Raw genomic sequence first — 27,278 nt, 5'->3', positions numbered from 1 at the left:
ACCACTGAGCCAGACAGTAGGCCCTGACTACAGACCACTGAGCCAGACAGTGGGCCCTGACTACAGACTACTGAGCCAGACAGTGGGCCCTGACTACAGACCACTGAGCCAGACAGTAGGCCCTGACTACAGACTACTGAGCCAGACAGTAGGCCCTGACTACAGACTACTGAGCCAGACAGTAGGCCCTGACTACAGACCACTGAGCCAGTGGCTGGCCATGACTACAGACCACTGAGCCAGACAGTGGGCCCTGACTACAGACCACTGAGCCAGACAGTGGGCCCTGACTACAGACCACTGAGCCAGACAGTGGGCCCTGACTACAGACCACTGAGCCAGGACAGTAGGCCCTGACTACAGACCACTGAGCCAGACAGTAGGCCCTGACTACAGACACTGAGCCAGACAGTAGGCCCTGACTACAGACCACTGAGCCAGTGGCTGGCCCTGACTACAGACCACTGAGCCAGTGGCTGGCCATGACTACAGACCACTGAGCCAGAGGCTGGCCATGACTACAGACCACTGAGCCAGAGGCTGGCCATGACTACAGACCACTGAGCTAGAGGCTGGCCATGACTACAGACCACTGAGCCAGACAGTAGGCCCTGACTACAGACTACTGAGCCAGACAGTAGGCCCTGACTACAGACTACTGAGCCAGACAGTAGGCCCTGACTACAGACCACTGAGCCAGACAGTAGGCCCTGACTACAGACCACTGAGCCAGACAGTAGGCCATGACTACAGACCACTGAGCCAGACAGTAGGCCCTGACTACAGACTACTGAGCCAGACAGTAGGCCCTGACCACAGACCACTGAGCCAGACAGTAGGCCATGACTACAGACCACTGAGCCAGACAGTAGGCCCTGACTACAGACCACTGAGCCAGACAGTAGGCCCTGACTACAGACCACTGAGCCAGACAGTAGGCCCTGACTACAGACCACTGAGCCAGACAGTAGGCCATGACTACAGACCACTGAGCCAGACAGTAGGCCCTGACTACAGACTACTGAGCCAGACAGTAGGCCCTGACTACAGACCACTGAGCCAGACAGTAGGCCCTGACTACAGACCACTGAGCCAGACAGTAGGCCCTGACTACAGACTACTGAGCCAGACAGTAGGCCCTGACTACAGACTACTGAGCCAGACAGTAGGCCCTGACTACAGACCACTGAGCCAGTGGCTGGCCATGACTACAGACCACTGAGCCAGACAGTGGGCCCTGACTACAGACCACTGAGCCAGACAGTGGGCCCTGACTACAGACCACTGAGCCAGACAGTGGGCCCTGACTACAGACCACTGAGCCAGACAGTGGGCCCTGACTACAGACCACTGAGCCAGACAGTGGGCCCTGACTACAGACCACTGAGCCAGACAGTGGGCCCTGACTACAGACCACTGAGCCAGACAGTAGGCCCTGACTACAGACCACTGAGCCAGACAGTAGGCCCTGACTACAGACCACTGAGCCAGACAGTAGGCCCTGACTACAGACCACTGAGCCAGACAGTAGGCCCTGACTACAGACCACTGAGCCAGTGGCTGGCCATGACTACAGACCACTGAGCCAGAGGCTGGCCATGACTACAGACCACTGAGCCAGAGGCTGGCCATGACTACAGACCACTGAGCTAGAGGCTGGCCATGACTACAGACCACTGAGCCAGACAGTAGGCCCTGACTACAGACTACTGAGCCAGACAGTAGGCCCTGACTACAGACTACTGAGCCAGACAGTAGGCCCTGACTACAGACCACTGAGCCAGTGGCTGGCCATGACTACAGACCACTGAGCTAGACAGTGGGCCCTGACTACAGACCACTGAGCCAGACAGTGGGCCCTGACTACAGACCACTGAGCCAGACAGTAGGCCCTGACTACAGACCACTGAGCCAGACAGTAGGCCCTGACTACAGACCACTGAGCCAGACAGTAGGCCCTGACTACAGACCACTGAAGCCAGACAGTAGGCCATGACTACAGACCACTGAGCCAGACAGTAGGCCCTGACTACAGACCACTGAGCCAGACAGTAGGCCCTGACTACAGACCACTGAGCCAGACAGTAGGCCATGACTACAGACCACTGAGCCAGACAGTAGGCCCTGACTACAGACCACTGAGCCAGACAGTAGGCCCTGACTACAGACCACTGAGCCAGACAGTAGGCCCTGACTACAGACCACTGAGCCAGACAGTAGGCCATGACTACAGACCACTGAGCCAGACAGTAGGCCCTGACTACAGACCACTGAGCCAGACAGTAGGCCCTGACTACAGACCACTGAGCCAGACAGTAGGCCCTGACTACAGACTACTGAGCCAGACAGTAGGCCCTGACTACAGACCACTGAGCCAGACAGTAGGCCCTGACTACAGACCACTGAGCCAGACAGTGGGCCCTGACTACAGACCACTGAGCCAGACAGTGGGCCCTGACTACAGACCACTGAGCCAGACAGTAGGCCCTGACTACAGACCACTGAGCCAGACAGTAGGCCCTGACTACAGACCACTGAGCCAGACAGTAGGCCCTGACTACAGACCACTGAGCCAGTGGCTGGCCATGACTACAGACCACTGAGCCAGAGGCTGGCCATGACTACAGACCACTGAGCTAGAGGCTGGCCATGACTACAGACCACTGAGCTATAGGCTGGCCATGACTACAGACCACTGAGCCAGACAGTAGGCCCTGACTACAGACCACTGAGCCAGTGGCTGGCCATGACTACAGACCACTGAGCCAGACAGTAGGCCCTGACTACAGACCACTGAGCCAGACAGTAGGCCCTGACTACAGACCACTGAGCCAGACAGTAGGCCCTGACTACAGACCACTGAGCCAGACAGTAGGCCCTGACTACAGACCACTGAGCCAGACAGTAGGCCCTGACTACAGACCACTGAGCCAGACAGTAGGCCCTGACTACAGACCACTGAGCCAGACAGTAGGCCCTGACTACAGACCACTGAGCCAGACAGTAGGCCCTGACTACAGACCACTGAGCCAGACAGTAGGCCCTGACTACAGACCACTGAGCCAGACAGTAGGCCCTGACTACAGACCACTGAGCCAGACAGTAGGCCCTGACTACAGACCACTGAGCCAGACAGTAGGCCCTGACTACAGACCACTGAGCCAGACAGTAGGCCCTGACTACAGACCACTGAGCCAGACAGTAGGCCCTGACTACAGACCACTGAGCCAGACAGTAGGCCCTGACTACAGACCACTGAGCCAGACAGTAGGCCCTGACTACAGACCACTGAGCCAGACAGTAGGCCCTGACTACAGACCACTGAGCCAGACAGTAGGCCCCTGACTACAGACCACTGAGCCAGACAGTAGGCCCTGACTACAGACCACTGAGCCAGACAGTAGGCCCTGACTACAGACCACTGAGCCAGACAGTAGGCCCTGACTACAGGACCACTGAGCCAGACAGTAGGCCCTGACTACAGACCACTGAGCCAGACAGTAGGCCCTGACTACAGACCACTGAGCCAGACAGTAGGCCCTGACTACAGACCACTGAGCCAGACAGTAGGCCCTGACTACAGACCACTGAGCCAGACAGTAGGCCCTGACTACAGACCACTGAGCCAGACAGTAGGCCCTGACTACAGACCACTGAGCCAGACAGTAGGCCCTGACTAAGGACCACTGAGCCAGACAGTAGGCCCTGACTACAGACCACTGAGCCAGACAGTAGGCCCTGACTACAGACCACTGAGCCAGACAGTAGGCCCTGACTACAGACCACTGAGCCAGACAGTAGGCCCTGACTACAGACCACTGAGCCAGACAGTAGGCCCTGACTACAGACCACTGAGCCAGACAGTAGGCCCTGACTACAGACCACTGAGCCAGACAGTAGGCCCTGACTACAGACCACTGAGCCAGACAGTAGGCCCTGACTACAGACCACTGAGCCAGACAGTAGGCCCTGACTACAGACCACTGAGCCAGACAGTAGGCCCTGACTACAGACCACTGAGCCAGACAGTAGGCCCTGACTACAGACATCTGAGCCAGACAGTAGGCCCTGACTACAGACCACTGAGCCAGACAGTAGGCCCTGACTACAGACCACTGAGCCAGACAGTAGGCCATGACTACAGACCACTGAGCCAGACAGTAGGCCCTGACTACAGACCACTGAGCCAGACAGTAGGCCCTGACTACAGACCACTGAGCCAGACAGTAGGCCCTGACTACAGACCACTGAGCCAGACAGTAGGCCATGACTACAGACCACTGAGCCAGACAGTAGGCCCTGACTACAGACCACTGAGCCAGACAGTAGGCCCTGACTACAGACCACTGAACCATATTGAGGCCAGAACCAGAGACTTAAGCCATACAGATCACCTGAGTTCCAAGGGACCATAATGGGCCTTGGCTCACCTGAGAGACTTACCTAAGCCTAACCACAACTCAGCCATGAGGGACTTACCTGAGAGACTCACCTAAGCCTAACCACAACTCAGCCGCGAGGGACTTACCTGAGAGACTGCAGGATGGCGTTCATAAAGCATGTGTTGCCTAGGTTACGTAATCCCATGGCAGAGAGAGCGGAGGCCCCACCCTGAGAGGAAGGAGAGAGAGAGAGACCATAGCTGAGCCATTATGAAGCAACAGTGCACACAGACAGGGTAACTGCCATTAGATTCATCTATTACAAGTGTTACAGAAGTTGGAGCAAGTAGTCTGGGGTCTACAGCCTACACCAGCTAGACTGTGTTTAGAGAACAGTCAGTCTGGGGTCTACAGCCTACACCAGCTAGACTGTGTTTAGAGAACAGTCAGTCTGGGGTCTACAGCCTACACCAGCTAGACTGTGTTTAGAGAACAGTCAGTCTGGGGTCTACAGCCTACACCAGCTAGACTGTGTTTAGAGAACAGTCAGTCTGGGGTCTACAGCCTACACCAGCTAGACTGTGTTTAGAGAACAGTCAGTCTGGGGTCTACAGCCTACACCAGCTAGACTGTGTTTAGAGAACAGTCAGTCTGGGGTCTACAGCCTACACCAGCTAGACTGTGTTTAGAGAACAGTCAGTCTGGGGTCTACAGCCTACACCAGCTAGGACTGTGTTTAGAGAACAGTCAGTCTGGGGTCTACAGCCTACACCAGCTAGACTGTGTTTAGAGAACAGTCAGTCTGGGGTCTACAGCCTACACCAGCTAGACTGTGTTTAGAGAACAGTCAGTCTGGGGTCTACAGCCTACACCAGCTAGACTGTGTTTAGAGAACAGTCAGTCTGGGGTCTACAGCCTACACCAGCTAGACTGTGTTTAGAGAACAGTCAGTCTGGGGTCTACAGCCTACATCAGCTAGACTGTCATTGTCATCTAGCCCAGAGCTCTGCTGACACTACAGAGACGGAGCTTGTACTGCACATTTCAACAAACACATTTCATTTCATCAAAGACATTTCATTTCAACAAAGTCATTTCATCTCATCAAAGACATTTCATTTCATCAAAGACATTTCATTTCAACGAAGACATTTCATCTCATCAAAGACATTTCATCTCATCAAAGACATTTCATTTCATCAAAGACATTTCATTTCATCAAAGACATTTCATCTCATCAAAGACATTTCATCTCATCAAAGACATTTCATCTCATCAAAGACATTTCATCTCATCAAAGACATTTCATCTCATCAAAGACATTTCATTTCATCAAAGACATTTCATCTCATCAAAGACATTTCATCTCATCAAAGACATTTCATCTCATCAAAGACATTTCATCTCATCAAAGACATTTCATCTCATCAAAGACATTTCATCTCATCAAAGACATTTCATCTCATCAAAGACATTTCATTTCAACAAAGACATTTCATTTCAACAAAGACATTTCATCTCAACAAAGACATTTCATTTCAACAAACACATTTCATTTCAACAAAGACATTTCATTTCAACAAAGACATTTCATTTCAACAAAGACATTTCATCTATGCCCTGCAGTATGTTGTTGAAAACTCAGCAGTTGAAATGGACTTGAAGTTAATAACGAGCTCGTCACGGTCTATAAACTGGTATCCATTTGGGTTGGGCGATATTACGATAATATCATTGACGACCGACGGCCATCGTCGATGGTGACGACATCGTGATGCGACAGACAATAGTTTAGCCTATTCGAACTTGACTGGCGCTGGGCAGTAAAGAGCACGAGTGACAGTCAGAGTAATTCGCTTATTTCTATTTGCTATAATGTCCAATCAGAAAATATTGTTTCTATTTGTCCGTCTAGACAAACTAACTATAAACTATAGACAAACTATTCATATATTTTAATATAACACTTAAAAACGTACGCTATATTCCCCTCTCTCCCCATTTGATAGGCTATGACTATGGCTCAGTCTTTCATTGGTTAATGACTGCATGGCTTCTCCAGATCAAACAATGAATGTGGGACCCATCTCCTCCACAAAGTTGACTCCAGTTTGCCAAAAAAAGCACCTGGATGATCATCAAGACTCTTGGAAGAATATTCTCTGGACAGATGAGTCAAAAGTATAACTTTTCAGATGACATGGGTCCCATTACGCCTGGCGAAAACCAAACACTGCATTACACAGTAAGAACCTCATACCAAAGGTCAAGCATGGTGGTGGTAGTGTGATGGTTTGGGGTCAGCGTGGTGGTGGTAGTGTGATGGTTTGGGGTCAGCGTGGTGGTGGTAGTGTGATGGTTTGGGGTCAGCATGGGGGTGGTAGTGGGATGGTTTGGGGTCAGCATGGTGGTGGTAGTGGGATGGTTTGGGGTCAGTATGGTGGTGGTAGTGTGATGGTTTGGGGTCAGCATGGTGGTGGTAGTGTGATGGTTTGGGGTCAGCATGGTGGTGGTGGTGTGATGGTTTGGGGTCAGCGTGGTGGTGGTAGTGTGATGGTTTGGGGTCAGCGTGGTGGTGGTGTGATGGTTTGGGGTCAGCATGGTGGTGGTAGTGTGATGGTTTGAGGTCAGCATGGTGGTGGTAGTGTGATGGTTTGGGGTCAGCATGGGGGTGGTAGTGTGATGGTTTGGGGTCAGCATGGTGGTGGTCGTGTGATGGTTTGGGGTCAGCATGGTGGTGGTAGTGTGATGGTTTGGGGATCCATCATGGTGGTGGTAGTGTGATGGTTTGGGGTCAGCATGGTGGTGGTAGTGTGATGGTTTGGGGTCAGCATGGGGGTGGTAGTGTGATGGTTTGGGGTCAGCATGGTGGTGGTAGTGTGATGGTTTGGGGTCAGCATGGGGGTGGTAGTGTGATGGTTTGGGGTCAGCATGGTGGTGGTAGTGTGATGGTTTGGGGTCAGCATGGGGGTGGTAGTGTGATGGTTTGGGGTCAGCGTGGTGGTGGTAGTGTGATGGTTTGGGGTCAGCATGGTGGTGGTAGAGTGATGGTTTGGGGTCAGCATGGTGGTGGTAGTGGGATGGTTTGGGGTCAGCATGGTGGTAGAGTGATGGTTTGGGGTCAGCATGGTGGTGGTAGTGTGATGGTTTGGGGTCAGCATGGTGGTGGTAGTGTGATGGTTTGGGGACAGCATGGTGGTGGTAGAGTGATGGTTTGGGGACAGCATGGTGGTGGTAGTGTGATGGTTTGGGGTCAGCATGGTGGTGGTAGTGTGATGGTTTGGGGTCAGCATGGTGGTGGTAGTGTGATGGTTTGGGGTCAGCATGGTGGTGGTAGTGTGATGGTTTGGGGTCAGCGTGGTGGTGGTAGTGTGATGGTTTGGGGTCAGCGTGGTGGTGGTAGTGTGATGGTTTGGGGTCAGCGTGGTGGTGGTAGTGTGATGGTTTGGGGTCAGCATGGTGGTGGTAGTGTGATGGTTTGGGGTCAGCATGGTGGTGGTAGTGTGATGGTTTGGGGTCAGCATGGGGGTGGTAGTGTGATGGTTTGGGGTCAGCATGGTGGTGGTAGTGTGATGGTTTGGGGTCAGCATGGTGGTGGTGTGATGGTTTGGGGTCAGCATGGTGATGGTAGTGTGATGGTTTGGGGTCAGCATGGTGGTGGTAGTGTGATGGTTTGGGGTCAGCATGGGGGTGGTAGTGTGATGGTTTGGGGTCAGCATGGGGGTGGTAGTGTGATGGTTTGGGGTCAGCGTGGTGGTGGTAGTGTGATGGTTTGGGGTCAGCGTGGTGGTGGTAGTGTGATGGTTTGGGGTCAGCATGGTGGTGGCAGTGTGATGGTTTGGGGTCAGCGTGGTGGTGGTAGTGTGATGGTTTGGGGTCAGCGTGGTGGTGGTAGTGTGATGGTTTGGGGTCAGCATGGTGGTGGTAGTGTGATGGTTTGGGGTCAGCGTGGTGGTGGTGGTGTGATGGTTTGGGGTCAGCGTGGTGGTGGTAGTGTGATGGTTTGGGGTCAGCATGGTGGTGGTAGTGTGATGGTTTGGGGTCAGCATGGTGGTGGTAGTGTGATGGTTTGGGGTCAGCATGGTGGTGGTAGTGTGATGGTTTGGGGTCAGCATGGTGGTGGTAGTGTGATGGTTTGGGGTCAGCGTGGTGGTGGTAGTGGGATGGTTTGGGGTCAGCATGGTGGTGGTAGTGTGATGGTTTGGGGTCAGCGTGGTGGTGGTAGTGGGATGGTTTGGGGTCAGCATGGTGGTGGTAGTGGGATGGTTTGGGGTCAGCATGGTGGTGGTAGTGTGATGGTTTGGGGTCAGCGTGGTGGTAGTATGATGGTTTGGGGTCAGCGTGGTGGTGGTAGTGGGATGGTTTGGGGTCAGCATGGTGGTGGTAGTGTGATGGTTTGGGGTCAGCGTGGTGGTGGTAGTGTGATGGTTTGGGGTCAGCGTGGTGGTGGTAGTGGGATGGTTTGGGGTCAGCATGGTGGTGGTAGTGTGATGGTTTGGGGTCAGCGTGGTGGTGGTAGTGTGATGGTTTGGGGTCAGCATGGTGGTGGTAGTGTGATGGTTTGGGGTCAGCGTGGTGGTGGTAGTGTGATGGTTTGGGGTCAGCATGGTGGTGGTAGTGTGATGGTTTGGGGTCAGCGTGGTGGTGGTAGTGGGATGGTTTGGGGTCAGCATGGTGGTGGTAGTGTGATGGTTTGGGGTCAGCGTGGTGGTGGTAGTGTGATGGTTTGGGGATGCTTTGCTGCCTCAGGACCTGGACGACTTGCCTTTATAGAAGGAACCATGAATTCTGCTCTGTATCAGAGAATTCTACAGGAGAATGTCAGGCCAACCGTCTGTGATGCTGAAGCTGAAACACAGCTGGGTCATGCAGCAAGACAACGATCCAAAACACAATCAAGTCCAAATGAAAATGGTTAAGAAGCAACAAATGTGAAGTTTAGGAACGGCTTAGTCAAAGTCCAGACCTGATCCCAACTGAGATGTGGCAGGACTTGAAACGAGCAGTTCGTGGTTGAAAACCCACAAATGTCTCTGAGTTAAAGCAGTTCTGGAAGAGTGGGCCACACTTCCTCCGCAGTGACGTGAGAGACTGATCAACAACTACAGGAAGTGTTTGGTTGGAGTCATTACAGCTAAAGGTGGACTGATCAACAACTACAGGAAGTGTTTGGTTGGAGTCATTACAGCTAAAGGTGGACTGATCAACCACTACAGGAAGTGTTTGGTTGGAGTCATTACAGCTAAAGGTGGACTGATCAACAACTACAGGAAGTGTTTGGTTGGAGTCATTACAGCTAAAGGTGGACTGATCAACAACTACAGGAAGTGTTTGGTTGGAGTCATTACAGCTAAAGGTGGACTGATCAACAACTACAGGAAGTGTTTGGTTGGAGTCATTACAGCTAAAGGTGGACTGATCAACAACTACAGGAAGTGTTTGGTTGGAGTCATTACAGCTAAAGGTGGACTGATCAACAACTACAGGAAGTGTTTGGTTGGAGTCATTACAGCTAAAGGTGGACTGATCAACAACTACAGGAAGTGTTTGGTTGGAGTCATTACAGCTAAAGGTGGACTGATCAACTACAGGAAGTGTTTGGTTGGAGTCATTACAGCTAAAGGTGGACTGATCAACAACTACAGGAAGTGTTTGGTTGGAGTCATTACAGCTAAAGGTGGACTGATCAACAACTACAGGAAGTGTTTGGTTGGAGTCATTACAGCTAAAGGTGGACTGATCAACAACTACAGGAAGTGTTTGGTTGGAGTCATTACAGCTAAAGGTGGACTGATCAACAACTACAGGAAGTGTTTGGTTGGAGTCATTACAGCTAAAGGTGGACTGATCAACAACTACAGGAAGTGGTTGGTTGGAGTCATTACAGCTAAAGGTGGACTGATCAACAACTACGGGAAATGTTTGGTTGGAGTCATTGCAGCTAAAGGTGGACTGATCAACAACTACAGGAAGTGTTTGGTTGGAGTCATTACAGCTAAAGGTGGACTGATCAACAACTACAGGAAGTGTTTGGTTGGAGTCATTACAGCTAAAGGTGGACTGATCAACAACTACAGGAAGTGTTTGGTTGGAGTCATTACAGCTAAAGGTGGACTGATCAACAACTACAGGAAGTGTTTGGTTGGAGTCATTACAGCTAAAGGTGGACTGATCAACAACTACAGGAAGTGTTTGGTTGGAGTCATTACAGCTAAAGGTGGACTGATCAACAACTACAGGAAGTGTTTGGTTGGAGTCATTACAGCTAAAGGTGGACTGATCAACAACTACAGGAAGTGTTTGGTTGGAGTCATTACAGCTAAAGGTGGACTGATCAACAACTACAGGAAGTGTTTGGTTGGAGTCATTACAGCTAAAGGTGGACTGATCAACAACTACAGGAAGTGTTTGGTTGGAGTCATTACAGCTAAAGGTGGACTGATCAACCACTACAGGAAGTGTTTGGTTGGAGTCATTACAGCTAAAGGTGGACTGATCAACAACTACAGGAAGTGTTTGGTTGGAGTCATTGCAGCTAAAAGGTGGAACAACCAGTTATTGAGTGTAAGGAGGCGATTACTTTTACTCACAGGGGCATTGGGTGCTGAAATTACTTTTCATAACTTTGTTATTGAAATAAATATGTAATTGTTGTGTTATTTGTTCACTCAGGTTCCCTTTATCTAATATTAGGTTTTGGTTGAAGATCTGATAACATTCAGTATCAAAAATATGCAAAAGTAGAGAAAATTATAAATGGGGCAATACTTTCTCACTAACATATGGAATTGTTTTAAGGACAAACCAATGATCATTTAGCTATTTGATTTGGAATTATAAGACCCCCTTGAAGAATCAAAAAGAAATACATTATTTGGCCCTACTGCTATTAGCCCATAGAAACACATTGCATAACAGATTCACTATGTCATGACGTTGGCAGTGGGGGCAGGTTCATGACAGTCATAAATACCTCTTTCCCCCTTTTTCTCTTCCCTACTGATGTGACATAAGAAAACCCCTTGGTTAACATAGAGATTCTGGGGACATCAGAAAGTGGGGGGAATGAACTATATTCTGGTAATCCGACCAACTGAACATATGCAGTGGTACTTAAGGTATATTATGTCAGTTCGGTTGCCCTCTGACACATTCTCATCAATGATAGAATGACAAACTCTACTGTGGAAAGTCTAAACGTCAGAGGTATCGGATTCACATGGAATTGTTGTTTAATTCAAATGTTTGAATATAAAATTATTTGTGAAGAGATTAAATGTAATTTTAGCTTCCAAATGAGAGATCTGGGTTTTGATAAGTTTTCCTCTGCTCACAGTGGCCCGCCCCTGTGAAGAGGCATGGGTTATAAACTTTTCAGACACACCCCTCTCCCTCCACTATAAAAGCCATTGACAAGAATATAACTTCCTGTTCCGGGTACACTAGGATGACGATCCGATGTCAGAATGGTTCAGATAATAACTACAGAACTAAGCCAACAGCAGCATGGACTTTGATTGTGAATGGTATGAACTTTGAACTCGTATTCACTACAGAAGTGATATCTCCTAGCCGTTGAGTTAGCAACAGCTGCTACAAACGCAGGTTAGGAAGGACAGTCCGAGTATCCCGTCTACTACACACAACGTTACTCCAACGTATCCAGTAAGGCACCAGAGACATTCTTCAAAGGACAGAGGACTCGGGTTGGCGACACGGTCCATCTACCACCAACCTACTGAAGCGTAGCTCAGAGTAAATATTTATTGCATTTTCCTTCTTCAAATGGGCAGTAATTTAGAATGCATAAGATACTGTATTTACGATAGCACAGCTTCGCCTCTGTTCCAGTCTCCCGATCTTTCACTAAAATCCCGGCCCTTTTCTTTGTGTAACAAGCTGTCATATCTTTTCCGCCCGCTAGGGACGTTTTTCTGTATGACGGCACTTTGTAATCAAGTTATGATTTAATTGTATATGTGTGATTCTGTGTGATTAGTTAGGTATTTAGTTAAATAACTAATTAAACCCAATTTTGTATTGCTGATTCAACTTGTTAGCCAGGATTCTTGCAGATAATCAAGGATTTACAACTTTCAGATGAGTCTGAATAAACTGACGATTAAGGTGACTGCTATTGATGTAAAATAATATAAGAGTTTATTCGGAAGATAACAGCTCTATAAATATTCTTTCGTGGTGCCCCTCTTCTCTAGTTAATTAATATTTACATGATTAGTTCAATCAGGTAATATTAATTACGGATAAATTATTTTATAGAATAGCATGTCATAGCAATTAATCTGGCATAGTCAAAGACACGACAACTACATACTACAAAACTAAAGGAAGTTTGTTCTGAAGTGTCTGTCCTTTATCTGAGATACAAGAAAGATCAGGAAACATGTATTTTTGTAAAATAAAATCAATCGTGGAACACTTACATTGTCCTTCAACAGTTTACTGGTAGGAGAGTTGCTTTCCAGGAGTTTCCTCTTGGTCCGTCTGTCAACAGCCAGCGGAGAGCTGTAGGAGACAAATAACATTCAGTCTCAACTGACAAAAGCATAGCGTTATAATTAAGCAATAATGCCCGGGGGGGTGTGGTATATGGTCAATATACCACGGCCAAGGGCTGTTCTTTTACGCACGACTCAACGCGGAGTGCCTGGATACAGCCCTTAACCGTGGTTTATTGGCCATATACACCAACCCCTCGAGGTGCCTTATTGCTATTATAAACTGGTTACCAGAGTAATTAGAACAGAAAAAATACTTGTTTTGTCATACGCGTAGTATACAGTCTGATATATCACGGCTGTCAACCAATCAGCATTCAGGGTCGAACCACCCTGTTCATAATGCAAATTATATCAGTTAGACGAGAGCTTCTCAGTCTGTCAACAGCCAATGGAGAACTGACATTACAGATATATCCTTAATGATTAGGACAGCTACCACTGACAGGCTGCGTAGAATAGGGGCTGTGTCCTAAATGGCACTAGAATAGGGGCTGTGTCCTAAATGGCACTAGAATAGGGGCTGTGTCCTAAATGGCACTAGAATAGGGCTGTGTCCTAAATGGCACTAGAATAGGGGCTGTGTCCTAAATGGCACTAGAATAGGGGCTGTGTCCTAAATGGCACTAGAATAGGGGCTGTGTCCTAAATGGCACTAGAATAGGGGCTGTGTCCTAAATGGCACTAGAATAGGGGCTGTGTCCTAAATGGCACTAGAATAGGACTGTGTCCTAAATGGCACTAGAATAGGGCTGTGTCCTAAATGGCACTAGAATAGGGGCTGTGTCCTAAATGGCACTAGAATAGGGGCTGTGTCCTAAATGGCACTAGAATAGGGATGTGTCCTAAATGGCACTAGAATAGGGGATGTGTCCTAAATGGCACTAGAATAGGGGCTGTGTCCTAAATGGCACTAGAATAGGACTGTGTCCTAAATGGCACTAGAATAGGGGCTGTGTCCTAAATGGCACTAGAATAGGGCTGTGTCCCAAATGGCACTAGAATAGGGCTGTGTCCTAAATGGCACTAGAATAGGGGCTGTGTCCTAAATGGCACTAGAATAGGGCTGTGTCCTAAATGGCACTAGAATAAGGGCTGTGTCCTAAATGGCACTAGAATAGGGCTGTGTCCTAAATGGCACTAGAATAGGGCTGTGTCCTAAATGGCACTAGAATAGGGCTGTGTCCTAAATGGCACTAGAATAAGGGCTGTGTCCTAAATGGCACTAGAATAGGGCTGTGTCCCAAATGGCACTAGAATAGGGGCTGTGTCCTAAATGGCACTAGAATAGGGGCTGTGTCCTAAATGGCACTAGAATAGGGGCTGTGTCCTAAATGGCACTAGAATAAGGGCTGTATCCTAAATGGCACTAGAATAAGGGCTGTATCCTAAATGGCACTAGAATAGGGGCTGTGTCCTAAATGGCACTAGAATAGGGGCTGTGTCCTAAATGGCACTAGAATAAGGGCTGTATCCTAAATGGCACTAGAATAGGCCTGTGTCCTAAATGGCACTAGAATAGGGCTGTGTCCTAAATGGCACTAGAATAGGGCTGTGTCCTAAATGGCACTAGAATAGGGCTGTGTCCTAAATGGCACTAGAATAGGGCTGTGTCCTAAATGGCACTAGAATAGGGGCTGTGTCCTAAATGGTACTAGAATAGGGCTGTGTCCTAAATGGCACTAGAATAGGGGCTGTGTCCCAAATGGCACTAGAATAGGGCTGTGTCCCAAATGGCACTAGAATAGGGCTGTGTCCTAAATGGCACTAGAATAGGGCTGTGTCCTAAATGGCACTAGAATAGGGGCTGTGTCCTAAATGGCACTAGAATAGGGGCTGTGTCCTAAATGGCACTAGAATAGGGCTGTGTCCTAAATGGCACTAGAATAGGGGCTGTGTCCTAAATGGCACTAGAATAGGGCTGTGTCCTAAATGGCACTAGAATAGGGCTGTGTCCTAAATGGCACTAGAATAGGGCTGTGTCCCAAATGGCACTAGAATAGGGCTGTGTCCTAAATGGCACTAGAATAGGGCTGTGTCCTAAATGGCACTAGAATAGGGGCTGTGTCCTAAATGGCACTAGAATAGGGGCTGTGTCCTAAATGGCACTAGAATAGGGCTGTGTCCTAAATGGCACTAGAATAGGGCTGTGTCCTAAATGGCACTAGAATAGGGCTGTGTCCCAAATGGCACTAGAATAGGGCTGTGTCCTAAATGGCACTAGAATAGGGCTGTGTCCCAAATGGCACTAGAATAGGGCTGTGTCCTAAATGGCACTAGAATAGGGCTGTGTCCCAAATGGCACTAGAATAGGGGCTGTGTCCTAAATGGCACTAGAATAGGGCTGTGTCCTAAATGGCACTAGAATAGGGCTGTGTCCTAAATGGCACTAGAATAGGGCTGTGTCCCAAATGGCACTAGAATAGGGGCTGTGTCCTAAATGGCACTAGAATAGGGGCTGTGTCCTAAATGGCACTAGAATAGGGGCTGTGTCCTAAATGGCACTAGAATAGGGGCTGTGTCCTAAATGGCACTAGAATAGGACTGTGTCCCAAATGGCATTAGAATAGGGCTGTGTCCCAAATGGCACTAGAATAGGGCTGTGTCCCAAATGGCACTAGAATAGGGCTGTGTCCTAAATGGCACTAGAATAGGGCTGTGTCCCAAATGGCACTAGAATAGGGCTGTGTCCCAAATGGCACTAGAATAGGGGCTGTGTCCTAAATGGCACTAGAATAGGGCTGTGTCCTAAATGGCACTAGAATAGGGCTGTGTCCTAAATGGCACTAGAATAGGGCTGTGTCCTAAATGGCACTAGAATAGGGGCTGTGTCCTAAATGGCACTAGAATAGGGCTGTGTCCTAAATGGCACTAGAATAGGGCTGTGTCATAAATGGCACTAGAATAGGGCTGTGTCCCAAATGGCACTAGAATAGGGCTGTGTCCTAAATGGCACTAGAATAGGGGCTGTGTCCTAAATGGCACTAGAATAGGACTGTGTCCCAAATGGCACTAGAATAGGGCAGTGTCCCAAATGGGAGTTTCTCCCATTCTTCTCTGCAGATCCTCTCAAGGTCTGTCAGGTTGGATGGGGAGAGTCACTGCACAGCTATTTTCAGGTCTCTCCAGAGATGTTCGATCGGGTTTAAGTATGGGCTCTGGCTGGGCCACTCAAGGACATTCAGAGACTTGTCCCGAAAACCACTCCTGCGTTGTCTTGGCTGTGTGCTTAGGGTTGTTGTGGGAGCCGCATCCGGTCTGTTCCTGCATCCGGTCTGTTCCTTCCCAGAGCCGCATCCGGTCTGTTCCTTCCCGGAGCCGCATCCGGTCTGTTCCTTCCCGGAGCCGCATCCGGTCTGTTCCTTCCCGGAGCCGCATCCGGTCTGTTCCTTCAAGGAGCCGCATCCGGTCTGTTCCTTCAAGGAGCCGCATCCGGTCTGTTCCTTCAAGGAGCCGCATCCGGTCTGTTCCTTCAAGGAGCCGCATCCGGTCTGTTCCTTCAAGGAGCCGCATCCGGTCTGTTCCTTCAAGGAGCCGCATCCGGTCTGTTCCTTCCCAGAGCCGCATCCGGTCTGTTCCTTCCCAGAGCCGCATCCGGTCTGTTCCTTCCCAGAGCCGCATCCGGTCTGTTCCTTCTCAGAGCCGCATCCGGTCTGTTCCTTTTCAGAGCCGCATCCGGTCTGTTCCTTTTCAGAGCCGCATCCGGTCTGTTCCTTTTCAGAGCCGCATCCGGTCTGTTCCTTCTCAGAGCCGCATCCGGTCTGTTCCTTCTCAGAGCCGCATCCGGTCTGTTCCTTCCCAGAGCCGCATCCGGTCTGTTCCTTCCCATTGCCGCATCCGGTCTGTTCCTTCCCAGAGCCGCATCCGGTCTGTTCCTTCTCAGATCCGCATCCGGTCTCTTCCTTCTCAGACAGTAGAATTCTGCTCTGGCGTAAAATGTTCCGTATGGTTTCCCTGACAAGAATAAAGGTGGCTGATTGATGTGTTTTATGGTAGGGTAGCTAGATGTGTTTTATTTCTATTAAATGTCGTTGCTAAGTCACGATATTAAAATTTTTAGGAGAGAGTGGTATGCGTGCAGGCAGCAGCTCAAGATTATTTGATTAACAGTTCTGGTTGCCTAGTGATGGACTTTAGTCCCAATTCAGAAGTGTCATTCCTAGACAGACAAGTCAAATGTCTGTTCATGTCACCAGAGAAAAAAAATCTTGGTCGACATGGCGAGAGCTTGGGTGTATTCATTAGGTTAGTCCCTGACTAAAGAAAATCTGGGTCGACCAAGAGTGTCCTGTTCTTTTGACCAATCGATTGGTTGAAATATTTTAACTTATTTTTCCAAATATTGACACATCCTTATGCGTTTTAATAAATCAACTATACGCACTGAGCTCGTCTGATGCTTTAAGCGAACTGTTTGAGTAAATAATTAAGACACAGAAATGACTAGAGGGAGTCCGACCAGCAATTGATTTGTTTGTGCCGGGCTCAGACTTGCTGTGTTAAAAATAATGACAGCTAGTGACTGACTAGCACCCGTTGTCGCCGCTCCTCGTGACTAGCACCCGTTGTCGCCGCTCCTCGTGACTAGCACCCGTTGTCGCCGCTCCTCGTGACTAGCACCCGTTGTCGCCGCTCCTCGTGACTAGCACCCGTTGTCGCCGCTCCTCGTGACTAGCACCCGTTGTCGCCGCTCCTCGTGACTAGCACCCGTTGTCGCCGCTCCTCGTGACTAGCACCCGTTGTCGCCGCTCCTCGTGACTAGCACCCGTTGTCGCCGCTCCTCGTGACTAGCACCCGTTGTCGCCGCTCCTCGTGACTAGCACCCGTTGTCGCGCTCCTCGTGACTAGCACCCGTTGTCGCCGCTCCTCGTGACTAGCACCCGTTGTCGCCGCTCCTCGTGACTAGCACCCGTTGTCGCCGCTCCTCGTGACTAGCACCCGTTGTCGCCGCTCCTCGTGACTAGCACCCGTTGTCGCGCTCCTCGTGACTAGCACCCGTTGTCGCGCTCCTCGTGACTAGCACCCGTTGTCGCCGATCCTCCCTGCTGCAGCAACCACCACAGAACATTTAACATTTAACAGTGTTAAAACGCGCTGTCCATGTTGCTGAAACATAATTACAGCCATTTCTGACAAAAGTTCTGTTACCGAAATCCCTCATTGGTATAGGAAAAAAAAACAAAAAAAACATTCCCCATTCCATCGCATGCATGTGACAAAAGACGTATTTGCACGTGACTAGTATTACTAGAGAACGTTGGTTATGTCATTATTACTAGAGAACGTTGGTTATGTCATTATTACTCCAGAATGTCAGTTATTCCAGATGCTTTGGATGGGATTTGTTTTTTTCAAAACTGCCCCCTGTAAATTTAATTTCTTTCCAATAAATTCAATGTTATGATGGAAGCCTGGAGGTTTTGATGGAAGCCTGGAGGTTTTGATGGAAGCCTGGAGGTTACGATGGAAGCCTGGAGGTTTTGATGGAAGCCTGGAGGTTACGATGGAAGCCTGGAGGTTTTTAGTCCAGGAGTGAGGATACAGTATTTCAACATGTCCAGGTGATGATGGAAGCCTGGAGGTTATGATGGAAGCCTGGAGGTTATGATGGAAGCCTGGAGGTTTTTAGTCCAGGAGTGACGATATAGTATTTCAACATGTCCAGGTGATGATGGAAGCCTGGAGGTTATGATGGAAGCCTGGAGGTTTTTAGTCCAGGAGTGACGATACAGTATTTCAACATGTCCAGGTGATGATGGAAGCCTGGAGGTTACGATGGAAGCCTGGAGGTTACGATGGAAGCCTGGAGGTTACGATGGAAGCCTGGAGGTTTTTAGTCCAGGAGTGACGATACAGTATTTCAACATATCCAGGTGATGGGAACCAAGTGTGGGCCTATATCCAGGTGATATCCATGTGGTGGGAACACAGTGTGGGCCTAAGTAAACCATCATTGGTATACTGTCGCCATAATATTTGAATTAAAGGAGTGTGATCATAATCATTAGGATATTTTAGCAACCCGCAGTACTTCCGCCAGCCTTCAGATAGGAGCTAAACAGTACATCCTAAATGCCCGCCAGCCTTCAGCCTGTCCAGAACTGCACCAGAAATATATCCAAAAGGCATCGGTCCTTGCTTATTGAAGTGTTGCCTGAAATATAATTTTATGAATGCCCTGATCTATGTGGTAAGCCTACAGTTTGTAAAACCACAACAACAAAAAAGACCTCAGTTTGTGCTTACTGGGGTGTAGCCTACCATTTCAGCCCCAATGGAATTTTATGAATGCCCATCCATGTGGTAGGCCCATCCATGTGGTAGGCCCATCCATGTGGTAGGCCCATCCATGTGGTAGACCCATCCATGTGGTAGGCCCATCCATGTGGTAGGCCCATCCATGTGGTAGGCCCATCCATGTGGTAGGCCCATCCATGTGGTAGGCCCATCCATGTGGTAGGCCCATCCATGTGGTAGGCCCATCCATGTGGTAGGCCCATCCATGTGGTAGGCCCATCCATGTGGTAGGCCCATCCATGTGGTAGGCCCATCCATGTGGTAGGCCCATCCATGTGGTAGGCCCATCCATGTGGTAGACCCATCCATGTGGTAGGCCCATTCATGTGGTAGGCCCATTCATGTGGTAGGCCCATCCATGTGGTAGACCCATCCATGTGGTAGACCCATCCATGTGGTAGGCCCATCCATGTGGTAGGCCCATCCATGTGGTAGGCCCATCCATGTGGTAGACCCATCCATGTGGTAGGCCCATCCATGTGGTAGGCCCATCCATGTGGTAGACCCACCGTTTGTAAAACAGGCTGTTGCATTGCTTTATTAGTCCTGATTCCTGTAACTAATCAGTTTGGCTATTTAAGCTCTGAATATCAGCTACCCAACTTTATCAGGAGTTAACACGAGTCTATTTGCAACGCATTTACACAGCGGGAAACGCATAAATATTGTCAAAATACACAGATACAAACTTGAAACCACTGATCAAGACAAATGGGGTGAAAGTCCTGGACAACAGTTGTGATTGGTCCCATTTGACCTGTCCTGTTTTTAGGATTTGTTGCTTTGTTAAACAGCAACCGTTTTATTTGAATGAGCGCCATCTAGGATAGGCTATATGATCTGAGGAACCAGGACGATGTGATCCTCATTACATTGTCATCCATTTTATCTCCAGCCTGTAGGCTACAGAAAAGGCCACATGCTCTTTCTACCATAACCTCCATCTGCTACGTGATACATGTTGATTTATTTGACGGAGCGCCACATCGATAAGTCTCCAACAGCACCCCGAAGAGGCCCGCTGGGCATAGACAAGCTAAATATGTTGATGCCCCTGTCTTTGGCAAAGTGGGCACTGTTTATCACAGGGTGGCATCTACGATCACCTAAAAAAGTCCATATGCCATTGGTTGAGAGAAATGGTCATTGTTTTTGGGTAGAATTACATGTTTTATGTTCTCGTCTCTTAACTCCGCCGCATTGATTTCAACACCAATACGCCAGTTAACTTTGCTATTACGCACATAGCAACATGGTCTCGGAAAAGGCAGCAATTCAACAGTGCACAGCAGGGATGCAGACTGGTGAGGGCCCACTGAAACATGAAAAATAAATCCCCGCTAGGGGGGGATAAAGAAATATCAGCTTTAAAACGCTCATTTATAGGTTTTAACTAATTAAGACAACCAAGAATATGACCAGTCTCTGTGTGTAAAATAAAAAGCGGTTCATGTGAACCTAAAACACAGAGTAAGAGTTACTTCCGTCCCTCTCCTCGCCCCTACCTGGGCTCGAACCAGGGACCCTCTGCACACGTCGACTACAGTTACCCTCGAAGCATCGTTTCCCATCGCTCCACAAAAGCCGCGGCCCTTGCAGAGTAAGGGAATCTACTTCAAGGTCTCAGAGCGAGTGACGTCACAGATTGAAACACTACTAGCGCGCACGGCTAACTAGCTAGCCGTTGCACACCGGCTACATAAGGAAAGCAATCCAATGTTATTTGTTGCCTGGACTTTACTGCAAATGACACTCACGGAATCACATTGTTTCCCATTTTGGATTCAAAACGGAGAATTTCACTGAAAGGTGACTAGTTTGGATCCCTGGTACTGCTGTGTTTCAGAACAGCGACCGCGGTACCCAACGAGGGAGAAGGTCCATTTTGTTATAAAAAATATTTTTGTATTATTGTTGAACCATTGTTCTTACGTAATATAACCATATACAATTTCAGCAGCACGTGTAAGAATGATGGACTGTGCCATCCCCACGGCCTCCACAATGGATCAGTCCACTCAGACAGGAGCCAATCAGACAGGCGTCTTAGAATGATGGACTGTACCATCCCCACGGCCTCCACAATGGATCAGACCACTCAGACAGGAGCCAATCAGACAGGTGTCTTAGAATGAAGGACTGTGCCATCCCCACGGCCTCCACAATGGATCAGTCCACTCAGACAGGAGCCAATCAGACAGGCGTCTTAGAATGATGGACTGTACCATCCCCACGGCCTCCACAATGGATCAGTCCACTCAGACAGGAGCCAATCAGACAGGCGTCTTAGAATGATGGACTGTACCATCCCCACGGCCTCCACAATGGATCAGTCCACTCAGACAGGAGCCAATCAGACAGGTGTCTTAGACTGATGGACTGTGTCATCCCCACGGCCTCCACAATGGATCAGTCCACTCAGACAGGAGCCAATCAGACAGGTGTCTTAGACTGATGGACTGTACCATCCCCACGGCCTCCACAATGCATCAGTCCACTCAGACAGGAGACAATCAGACAGGTGTCTTGAACACTACAGCAAACTGTTTGGCAACAGAAACCATTTTACAAAACAAATTAGGGTTTAGCTTGGACAAATTCAGTTAGGTCCCTCCACGTTCTGTTCAATTTGCTCCCATTTGGTTCTTAGTGAAATCAGCCCAGTTGGCAAACAGTAGCAAATGAAACAAAATAAATTGTAGTGTAATCCTGCTGAATGAATACTCACTTCTCCAGACTCCGTAGATGCTCTCTCACCTTCTGCACATGTCCTAGCTTGGTGTCGTTCACTACAAAGTCATCACACCTGTAACTACAGAGAGAGAAAGAGGTCAACGCCATACCTGTGACTACAGCGAGAGAGAGGACCGGCTGTATGCAGTAGAGTCACTATGACGTAAGTACACAAGGGCCAAGACGTTTCTGAATCCCGTGTCACAGTTCTTCTCAGCTGAAGTCGCTGCACAACGGCCTCTACTAGTCTAGCGAACACAGCTATCAAGCTAGGTGGTCCACTCACCAGAAGAGACTGTAGCTGCTACAGTCCATACAGACCAGGTGCTGAGCATTCTTCTCCGGCTCCTCACATCTCTTCTGCCCACCACCTCCCGTCACCTGACCGTCCTCATAGTGCAGCTTAGCGTGAGCATTCACATACCTGGAGAGAAAAAGGTTGACTGCATTAAACACAACACATGCCAGAAGAGGACATGTGACATAATAATTGACTTTAAAACTTCGAGATATTAGCTGATGTACGAAGGGCTATATAAAATAAACTTGATTTGATTTTGATTTGACATGCACTCAACTACAGTTGTACATAGGTTAAGGCAATATCACTTTCGCAATAGTCACATGGACCTCCATACGCATCCAAAAGCTGGAATGAGTCCTGTTCAAATAGATGACCAACTATCTACTGCATGTAGCTACAATGATTTTATGTCAATACTAACCTCCCACAATGCACATGGAGACAGGTGAGACATACCCAGGGACTTTTGTTTGACCTGCAAACTAGAGAGAAGAAGAGACATTAGACGCTATGTAACTTCAGGACATTCATAACTCTCAAACCCTTCTTCGCCGTATGTAGGGTTTTCAGAGGTTACATTGGCCCACATTTGGCTCCGTATGAACCAGTCGTATACTCACAAATTTTTCAGTGTGCATTTTGTATACTCACTTCTAAATCCCCACGATGCGTATTAAAGTAGAGTAGTGGAGGTATACGTCGTATCAATTAATAAGACGAGCTGACCAAAAATTTTGTTTAAAAAAAAAATGTATTTCAACTGACTGACTTCCTTGTATCTTTGAAATTGCTGCGTGTTGCGTTTACATTTTCTTCAGTGTAAATGTTTACTAGATACAAAGTAGCATATGCCTACCTGACAGGATGATATGCTGATTATTTTACAAGCTGTGTGTGCCTCCAGTTCATGAAATACGCTTCCTCCCCACCAGCTCACACAGGTTTTCGGAGCATGCTAGATCGCTGATTAGCGCAAGTGGCCGCTTTTCCCGACTGTCTCACTAAATAAGCGATGTAACATGGAGATATGTGGGTGGGGACAAGATGGCTGCATTAAACTGACCTCCTAAACTTTAAATTGAATTTAAGCCCTAATTTGAGTTTAAAAATTACGTTTTTTTGTTGTCTTTAAAAAAAAAAAAATAGTTTGATGGTTTGGGTTGTATTCTTTTGTCCAAGACTGATGGTTTATCTAGAATCATTTACCCAAGTCAGTCACTTGTTCTTTCTTCTAATAACATTTAAAATTTAGTAAATTCTGTAAATAGTAAATTAGTAAATTCTGTTATATTTAGATTTGTTTGGAGGAATAAAACGTATTACATTCGGAAATCACAATGAGTGAAAGACTATGATCGTGGAGGTTCACAGGCTATTGATCTTGAGTCGTTAGTGGGTGCTTTTAGAATAAAATGGTTGAAATTATGTCTGTCTAATCTACCACTATGTGGTATCATATCCCTAACAGTCTGGTTAATACATTTGGTGGACTTGAATTCCTAATGAAATGTGATTGACACTCCCAAATTACCTGTCAAATTGTCTAAGTTTCACCAGCAAATGTTATTTTTCTGGAAAATGATATTCAAGCAAACATTTTCCCCCCACAAAACATTGATTTGGAATAATATAGTTATTAAAATGAATAGGAAATCCATTTAAGGCCTTTGGTTTGACAAGGGTATTCATTTTGTACGTGATTTGGTAGACAACACTGGGGCGTTATTACCGTTTGATGAGTTAATAGGTAAATGTCAGGTTATTAATATTACTCAGAATATATGAAGGTTTGCAAAGCAATTCCACTTCCTTTACTTGGACTTATAAAGAACCCTTTGTTATGAGTTTGTTCTCTCTTTTCAAAGTTTACAAATTAATTACTAATCTTTTGGATAAAAAAAATGCAACAATAAGTGGATACAATTGGCAGTTAATGAAGTAATTGTTGGTTGTTATAATTAAATACAATGCTATGGAAGGGACCAACCCATGCTATGGAAGGGACCAACCCATGCTATGGAAGGGACCAACCCATGCTATGGAAGGGACCAACCCATGCTATGGAAGGGACCAACCCATGCTATGGAAGGGACCAACCCATGCTATGGAAGGGACCAACCCATGCTATGGAAGGGACCAACCCATGCTATGGAAGGGACCAACCCATGCTATGGAAGGGACCAACCCATGCTATGGAAGGGACCAACCCATGCTATGTTATTAAATGCTATGGTCAAAAGCGACTACCTTTTATCTTACTTGTCCAGTTATACTTTTTGTTCCCAAAAGTTAAAGAAACTAATTAAAAAAAATATTTTCTTCCATCTACCCTGTAAATGATCTCTTGCACAAACTATTCCATTTTGACCAAATGCCTTGTTTTTTTCTGATCCTCTGATTCAGAATCTATAGAACATTTATCTTCTTCATGCCGCCATTCTAGTAAACTATGGATTGAAATTCATGAATGGTTGTGTATGAAATCTCCAGAATGACCTGTGTTTACCTTTGATGGTGTTAAACAGCATTATGCTTGTCCCTGTAATTCCAATCATAACTATTTTTAACATTATATTCAGAAATGTAAATGGGGTGGGAAAATTCCTTCTTTTGTATTTTTTCCCCCCCCTTCTCATTGAACTGTCACAATTTTATAAAACCCTCAAACTTGTGAAACTTAAGTTGGAAAAATTATTAGTAGGCATGTCTCTGAATGTCTGTTAATGTCTCATTGCCTGAATTATTATTTTCGTCTGGTGTTCTATTATATAGTTTGTCATTGTATTCACAGGAATGTCCCTGTAGTGATGTGTAATATTGTTATTATTGTTGCAATAAAAGATTTAACATGAGATATGTCCATGTGGGTACACCAACCCTAACAATGTGGGTAGTGATTTAAACATTCGCAGATTAGAAAAATACGTTTTTGGAAACATAAGGAACGTCCCGCAGGCGATGCGTGTTAATGTTTAAACTAGTGTCCGGGTTCTTAAGACAACTCGACCGGTCAGAAGACACGATCAAAGATGTGTGTAACTAAACCAAGAAACTACAGCCTGTCGTTTCCAATGGGAGCAAATGAGTCAGTGGGAAAACAGGGAAGGGAGTGGGCAGAGCCAAGCACATGCTAGCGAGATCCTATTGGCGAGTTCTAGACGAAATCTGCATATTTCCGTTAGGGAACGCCTTCTCTAAAGTGCGCGTGTGCAATAACTCAATTCGCCATTCCACTCCTAAACAACGCGAATTTACACGTTTGCAACGGGTAAAGTCCACAAAACTTAGTCCACTCTGTTCATAATATAATTTAGTTTTGGGAAAAGAAAACTGTATTGAGATAAAATGTTTCAGCGATGATAAAACGTGCAAAACGTCAGCCAAACTCCATCTAGTTCCATCTTCTCCCAACGCCGGACAGTGGGCTTCCTCTCACTACCATATTTGTGTGAAGCGGATGCGTCACATTTATACATCCGATGAAATATCTGTCTCATTCTTCTCTGTGTGATACCATCGTTAAACTTTGAGTGTTAATGTTAAAACTAGTGCCTGGGGTCTTAACGCAACTCTCCTGGTCATAAGATACTATCGTCAATAGGCGTCAATGAATGGGGTAGCACATTCACACACCATGAAAATAGATGAGTCACCATCAAGTTGGTTTCATTATAGATGTATCTGAATATTCTTAATCAATGAAGGTGCAAAATGTGTAAAAAAAAGTTGTGCGGGGCAAATAACTTCGCAAATCAAGAAACAGCCAGGGAAACTGTAGAAAAACAAGTCTAGTCAAGACAAGTAGCTATCAGGTGGCTAGTTAGCGAACTAATGTGGTTGTTATGTTAGCTATCAGAATTAAATGTATACTAACTCACCGCTGCAACACCAGGAAGATGGGGAACCATGGGGGAAGCTTGAGGAATCTATGGTAATGCAAACATTGGAGTTCAAATGAGGGCACTCCATCAAACTAGATTGGGTAGCTAGCTAACGTCTCCAAGTTTTAGCAGTGTTGTTGCGCTAGCTACGTAGCAGCTTTGGCAAAAGCTAGCTAAATTCGCTAGCTAATTAGCTGTTGTGTCGTGATTAAATTGTTGCTTAATTAGCGAGCTAACGTAGCAACAGACCATCTTATAGATAGTTGTATTAATTTATCTTAATTTGAGACCATTTCGATGGGAGCCACGTTCAAATTAAAACCTATCACGCCCAAAAAGTGTAAACGACTAAGAGGCTGGCTCCAAAAACATTTAAGAGAATTCAGAGGAAGTGACGTAGTTAGCTAAAACAACTCGAGTTGTTAGTTATTGGTTAACCATATTGTCCGTCAACATCTCACTTTCTCTCAGAGATGTAAAACTAAATCCATAATAATTGGCTTCAGTGTGACCTACCTATTATTGGAAGGGTTTTATTGTCCAAAGCAGAGGGTCTGTCACGTTTTGTCTACCCTGCTATCCCTATCTGTAGCTGATCAAACCAGCAAGGAAATCAACAACACTTTCCTAGACTTTATATGGACAAATAAACAACACAAACTTGAGAAGTCTGTAATATCAAACCAAAGAGCGGATGGTGGCTTGACGTACTAGATTTCATTGATATCAACAATACCTTTAAAGTAAACTGGATAAAAAGATGTTTAACTCTGGATAAAAGATGTATACTTAGGGAATGAATCTATATGGTACTTCATTCCTTGTCATTTTTTCTAAAATTGGGTGGTCTTAAATTTTTTGTGGAACTATTCTCTAGCAAAATTACCCATCAAACTGTCCAAATTTCATGAACAAGCCCTTTTAGCCTGGAAACTATGTTATGTCCACAACTTCTCCCTCACACAAGGCATTTCTGTGGAACAACAAAGATATTGAGGTTAAAAACAGGTCTTTGTTCTTACCTAAGTGGTTTGAAATAAATATTATATTTGTGCTTGATTTATTTGATAAAGAAGGAAATATACTTTAGCAATAAGGCCCGAGGAGGTGTGGTATATGGCCAATATACTAGAGCCTAATAGATGACTTAATCGTTTTCTAC

At 46.9% G+C, this 27,278-nt stretch overlaps 1 protein-coding gene across 1 annotated transcript; it reads right to left on the bottom strand.

Annotated features, from left to right (window-relative positions):
- Positions 1 to 4,528: 4,528 nt before the first annotated feature.
- On the bottom strand, positions 4,529 to 26,477 carry usp3 (ubiquitin specific peptidase 3; the record flags this gene model as incomplete). The annotated part of the gene is made up of 6 exons (XM_038986198.1): positions 26,114 to 26,477; positions 22,657 to 22,717; positions 22,218 to 22,355; positions 21,927 to 22,010; positions 12,827 to 12,908; positions 4,529 to 4,611 (listed from the first exon to the last, which is right to left on the bottom strand). Coding segments are annotated over exons 1-6 (539 nt in total), but the record flags the coding sequence as incomplete, so codon positions are not given.
- Between the last annotated feature and the right edge of the window lie 801 nt (positions 26,478 to 27,278).

This window comes from Salvelinus namaycush, unplaced genomic scaffold, assembly GCF_016432855.1.
Source record: "Salvelinus namaycush isolate Seneca unplaced genomic scaffold, SaNama_1.0 Scaffold427, whole genome shotgun sequence".
Taxonomy (NCBI): Eukaryota; Metazoa; Chordata; class Actinopteri; order Salmoniformes; family Salmonidae; genus Salvelinus; species Salvelinus namaycush.
The sequence above is the reverse complement of the archived record's forward strand: the minus strand, read 5'-3'. Positions and strand labels throughout refer to the sequence as shown.